General features: G+C 39.4%; 1 protein-coding gene across 1 annotated transcript in view; it reads right to left on the bottom strand.

Moving 5' to 3' along the window:
- Positions 1-5378: 5378 nt before the first annotated feature.
- The window catches only part of hmx4 (H6 family homeobox 4), a 1943-nt gene continuing 860 nt past the window's right edge, over positions 5379-6461 (bottom strand). The window contains exon 2 of the mRNA XM_037690436.1: positions 5379-6147. Within this exon, the coding sequence (XP_037546364.1) occupies positions 5594-6147 (554 nt within the window). The 3' untranslated portion in view covers positions 5379-5593. The remainder of the gene's footprint in view (positions 6148-6461) is intronic.

The following is a 6461-nucleotide window of genomic DNA, read 5'->3' as shown; positions in this document are numbered from 1 at the left end:
TCTTCAGTTGATCCAAAATGCTGCTGCCAGAGTCTTAACTGGAGTTACTGGGAGAGATCATATCTCTCCAGTTTTAGCTTCTCTCCATTGGCTCCCGGTCAAATCCCGAATAGAATTCAAAATCTTACTTCTAACCTACAAAGCTCTCAACAACCTAGCTCCATCTTATATTACAAATCTTATTGCTCCATATTTTCCTCACAGAGCACTTCACTCTCAGACTGCAGGTTTACTTGTGGTTCCTAGAGTTTCCAAAAGCAGAATGGGAGAACGATATTTCAGTTCTCAGGTTCCTCTCTTGTGGAACCAACTTCCAGTTTCTGTCCATGAGGCTGACACATTGTCCAGTTTTAAGTCTTTCCTTTTTGATAAATCCTATAGTTAGGGTCGACTTGTTATGCTGCTATAGACTTAGACTACTAGAGGACAAATTGACCTCATCTCCTTAAATGAATTGTTAAAATTGAATAGTTTTCATTTGATACAATACCTATCTTAACATGTGATTCTTCACCTGCCATTGTGTATCTATTCCTACCAAACCCATCTGGTCGAAGCAGATGGACGCTTGTCCTGATCCTGGTTCTGCTAAAGGTTTCTTCCTCATGAGGTAGTTTTTCCTTTCCACTGTCGCCTTCATGCTTGCTCAAGGTGAGAGTTCTGTGATGGAGTTAAATTCAAATCTGCTCTTCAGATAAATAATGTTCAATTATTATTTTATACATGAATATTTCTGTTCAGTGTCCTGAGACAACTTCTGTTGTGACTTGGTGTTGTATAAATAAACTGAGTTGAATAGAATTGCTGTATTTTCTAATATAAATTTTCCCTCACAAGTTCAGCTGTAATTTTGTTTTTTCATTTTTTAAAAAAGGTTCATGTAACACCATTACTGTGTGTGGAGAAGTTGGGGGGACTCAGAACCCTGTGACGCTAGTGAGCAGATGCTTGTTCCAAAAATACATGGCAACACTAACAGGTTGTTTTTTAAGGCACTGACATGCAATAAGGCAGAGGACATGCATTCTTGTTATTCCAGACAAGATTCTGTCCCAGGAACAAAGATATTTCAAACTTTTATTATTGATTACTACATTAAAACACAAAGATAAAACAGAATTGTCCACTCACGCAAACTGTAAGGTAAATTTTCTTATTAAATTATTAAAAATAGTTTGACAATGTGGACATGGTTCAATTTGCTCTCATCTTCGCTCCTCCCTGCACTTTTATCGCTGTCTCTGTTTCACTTTCTTTTATTGGATTTCATCCCCACTAGCATCTTTCAATTTCCTCAGGCAATTTACATTATGTATCTGAGGCGGGGCGAATGGATGGGAGGAGGGGAGCAGGGGTCTAAACACATCGATCAATAGGTCTTCCAACGGTTCTAAAGTGTTACACACACACAGAAAGACTCAAATTTCCACCTATAACTAATAGCCTTAATTTAGATTGTATGGTGTGTTGTGTTGGGCAGATTTAGTCTCAGATTCCCCTACAGTGTGATGAGACCCCCATGGGTGTTCAAACAAAGGCAATTTAGTGACAATTATAGCAGAAATACACAACCACAATTACACTTTTTTGTTATTTGTGTGTTTTATGTGTTGGTTTTTGGTTGATTCAGCATATTTTTGTTGCTTGGCTCTAAAAGGCAAAAGCGGATAATGTGTTTGATGATGTGTGTTCATGACTGTTTCTTACCAAAACCACTGCAGTGCAAGAACCCCACAACTTCTTGTGATTCCAGCACTTACTTACACCCACCTCTTTTGAAGTTCTCAGTTCACGTCAGCAACTAGTGCCCTAAAAATAATTTCAGAGTCAATCACAAATTTTTACAATGACCCTTACTTTTAATGTGTCAGGTGTCCAATGAAAAAGCTTACAGCAAAAAAAGAGCATATAACAAGTCTCCTATTTGGACTGTGGAAAGAACATAATAAAGTTTATGGTCCATGCACACAACCCAAAATCCCTGAACCTACATACACTTCAAAGTGTTGCAAAAACCATATCAAAGCTAAAGCATCTTTCTCTATCTCTAATTTAGTTTGGGCCTGTAGAACATTTTTGAAAAGGAACTCAAGCCTGTCAATGCCATATGCATCCTCCTGTAAAAACACCACACCTGCACCAACATCACTTACACGTAAGAATATGATTCTTTCTTTGCACATGAAAGATCCTGGATTTGAATCCCGGACGAGCCCCCAAAGTTGTTATGGCCCTGAGACCACAACACAAAAGGAAAGCACACATAAATAACTTAAGTGTTTTATTTTTTTAACTAACTGCTAATCCAAATTAGCCAACAGATACAATTATTAAAAGGTGAAATTTTATCAATTTAAGACATTTAGCATAAACGTAAAAAAAAAAAAAAAAAAAACAACCTAACTCTTAACTAAAGATTGGCATGAAAGCATCCGGTGATATGCATTCCTTTAAATAATACTTGGCCTTTAGGTGCTTGTATATATATTTTTCAGGTTTTTATTTCAATTTTTTTTAAAGCTGTTCTAGAACGTTTATGAAATAAAAATATCTGTCTAATGTGCACCAGCAGCTTGTCACACAGAGTGTTCAGAGACTGTCTGTCCCATCATCTTGAGCGGTGACCTTTATCAGATAATGGGCAGAGGTCACAAGAGGTTAAAGGAATGGGTGAACTGGGCGAGGAGCTCCCATCTCGTCATGCAGAAAAAGGGCTCCCACAGACACGCTTGGAGCTACGCTCCACCTTACAGGAGCCGCACCTCCCTCCTTCTGACCAGCCAAGTGGTGCACAGATTATCAACTGGATCGTAGTTTTTTCCAACACAAACACTCACTCATCAACTGGTTCTTTGCAACCTCTCCCTCTCCCCAATAACACTCTTTCCTCCTCCTCAGTCCCCTTCATTCAGTCATGATCAACACAGTCAGGCTTCGGTGCACACATTACTATAATGAGCCATGACAAGGCAGGAGGCGAGAGAGAAGCACAGTAAGAATGGAAAAGAGAGGAAGGAGAGACGGAATGAACAGAGCGGAGCTTTAGAAGCAATTAGCACTCTTTACAAGAAGTACCGTGGTGAATCAGTGCATTTTTGAGTGTGAACTTAAATAAATCAGGCTGCGACATAAAACATCGACCTCAGTCTCTGCAAGCTAAATATTGAGGATGAGTGCTTTTAAGATGCTGTAGTGAGATCTACTCCATTAACAAGATAAATGTAGATGATAACCATTCTGCCACACCTTGGGTCTGGACTGTCTGCCATCGTGTCTGAGTAGTCAGCCGCTTGGGGTTGTGGGTAGTGAGCAGTGGCGGGACTTCTTTACGTCTCTGAAACGTGAGATTGTCTGCACGACTTGCCTGGCCTCTTTTCTTTAGTAAATCTATAAAATCTAGCGCTCAAGGCTTGCAAACAAACTCTGTTATCATAATTATCGTCTTGCTTGTTAATGAACATATAGTGTTCTCTTTTTTGTTTTTAGTTTTTGTTGTATTTACATTAAATGCTTTTACATTTGTGAAATGAAAAAGTTCATAATTATTTTGACTCGGTGTGTCCAAAAATGTGACTGTTAAAGGCAAAAGCGCTAACGTAAAAGTTAGTTATGTCAGTAGGGTCAAAGTTTAATATTAATCAAATCAGTCACTGCAACCCTTGCAAATGCATAAAACAAGTAGAAAAAATACTTTTTTCCTTTGATGAGTATTCTGAATACATTTTGTTTCAATGCAATAGTTGCGTCAATTTTGTTGTTTCTTTCCTCCCTTCATTTAAATTTTTATTTTGTTTATTGGAAATCCTGTCTTCCTGTTAAACTTTAAAATGACAAAATAAAATAATGGATTTCCTACACATGTGAGTAAAAAATAATAATAAAAAAAAATCATGTTTCGTGTTCACAAATGAACAAGAAAGAATTCAAAGACAAGACATGAAGCTCCAACAGTAAATATGTGGAATAAAGTGCTCAGAAGTGTTTTGACTTTATGGGAATTTCACCCAAAAATATTATTTACCTGTATCAGTTGTATCACTATTCACATATACTTATATTCTGATCCTCTTTAGTTTTTAGTGCACTTGTTTTATTTATATTATTAACTGTTAAACTGAATTTGATTAATCAATACAGGTTCAAATGTATAATAATTTAATATTCCACAAAAAGATCAAGTGCAATAAAATGTAACTAAAAAGGGAGAAAAACTAATAACTTGGGTAAATGAGTTTGTATTATATTGAACCAAAAGTTAATATTTCTTTTGATTATAAATTGTTCTGTAATATAACGCTGACCCCTGAGGAGGTGCAGGGGTTTAAATATCCTCTCTCCTCTCAGTCAAACCCTTCTGTCTGCATCAGCCACTCCCTGCATCAATCAGGGTTTCCCAGAATACTCATTTCCAAAGCGCAGGTAAAGAATTAATCGTATTCCTCTTCTGACATGGCACGTTGCATAATTCATACATGCAGGGATAATTGCTGCATCCAGACGCATTTAGAGAAATTTATTAGCAGACGAGTCTCGTGTCTTGACTTGATGTGGAACTGTTTTTATGGAAGACAACATAAATATGGCACTTCAAGATTATGCTTAAATAACCTGAAATATAAACAAACGTTATCTTATTTTTGAGAATAACTCATATTTTTTATGCAGATATATTACAGTCCACTACTTTATCCATTTTTCCCCTTAGACTGGATTATTGTATAATACAATTTAATAATTTCAGAACATTGAGCTTCATTGAAATTGCAAATGTTGATTTTTTTTACACTTTTTACAACCATAAATATTATTACTGTTATTAATTTTACTATTTAGAACGTAATTTTTATAATATAATATGCTTGTTGTTGAGGCATTTTGCAGGGAAAAATGCAACAAAGTGGGCCTGATTATGAGATTATCCTGTCACTCAAAATAAATGTTTAGGTCACTATTTTTGCCTTCGCTTCTATTTTTATGCACGTATCACAACATGCAAGGGACTATTAAAAAAAGAAAAAATCAAACATACACTGGATCCATTTCATTTGCAATTTAGTGTAAGAATAATAATAAACGTTCTGAGTCAAAGATTATTTTTCCCTCAGAGATACTGAAACAATTCTTTAAAACCTTTACAGTTTGAGTAAAAGGTGTAATGAGCCTCTTGGCAAAGTGGAATAAGAAAAGTAAAATACTCAAAAAATATAACATGCATGAAACAAAAATAAATGTTAATTACATTCATTTAAATACATAATTACAATAATAAAAAAAATATGATACAGAAAAGCATGCAGATAGGCTATGGTAATTTCTTTGGTGGCTTATGCTGCTGTTCATGATAAAATAAGAATAAAATACTAGAAATAAAGTGTAAAATATGTTTTCGGCCTCGTTTTCTTTTGTTTTCGACAAAACAAAGGTTTAATGTCCGGCCTGTACAAAATCCATAACTTGGAATGAAAATAAATAATACTGTCTGTTTGTATAAAAACAAGTTTCTGCAGAGTTCATAAAAACTTTCGGCTGCTCCATGAAACGCTCCAAACTTGGCAACAAATCACCGGAAGTGAGTCCCAGCGGCCCGGAAGCATCATGCGTCCCCCTCGTACAGGCTGAAGTACTTGCTGGCGTTGGAGAAGCAGAGGTAGGGCGCGCCGCCCCCCGGGTACACCACGGGCAGCGGCACGGGCACCAGGCATCTGCCCAGCAGGCTGCTCTCCTTGTACAGGGCGGGCAGCGGCCCCCCCGCCCCGGCCTTCCCACTGTCGGAAAAATCACTCCCCCCGTCCATTTCCGTGGAGATCTGCCGTTTCAACTTATTCCTTCGGTTCTGGAACCAGATTTTGACCTGGGTCTCTGTGAGCTGCAGGGAGCTGGCGAGGCACGCGCGCTCCGCGCTGCTCAGGTAGCGCTTCATGTCGAAGGTGGACTCCAGCTGGAAGATCTGTCTCTTGGAGAAAATCGTGCGCGTCTTCTTTTTCGTCACGGCTTTGCTCTTTTTGGCGGGGCTGCCGTCCTTGCGGGGCTCGGAGGCTGCGGTGGGGGAGCCGCTGTCCTCGCAGCTGCTGTCTCCGCTCTCGAAGCGCGTGTCCGCGCGGCCGCTGATCACCGAGCCCGCGGCTCCGCTGCCGTTCGTCGCCAGCTCTGTGGAAAACACCAACATGCGCTCATTCAGCTGGAAAGTTGCGACACTGTGACGTCATCATACATGAGACTGATGGGTGGGGGGTTGGGGGGGGGGGGGGGGGGGTGTCAGAGCGCATCTCTGCCTCGGATATTATAAATGAAGAAATTATCTCTATTACTAAAATGCCAAGAAATAACTGTCAGCGGGTCGGAATCAGACTGGAGGGTGAGGGTGTACCCCCCCCCCCCACCCCCCCCCCCTCTCCCCCCCTCGGTCCTGCGCACACACCAGATTCTTGCTCTCCGGAAGTATAGGTCTGGCCGAGCGGTGG

The sequence above is a fragment of the Nematolebias whitei genome, chromosome 16, assembly GCF_014905685.2.
Source record: "Nematolebias whitei isolate Nwh7 chromosome 16, NemWhi1, whole genome shotgun sequence".
Lineage (NCBI taxonomy): Eukaryota > Metazoa > Chordata > Actinopteri > Cyprinodontiformes > Rivulidae > Nematolebias > Nematolebias whitei.
The sequence above is the reverse complement of the archived record's forward strand: the minus strand, read 5'-3'. Positions and strand labels throughout refer to the sequence as shown.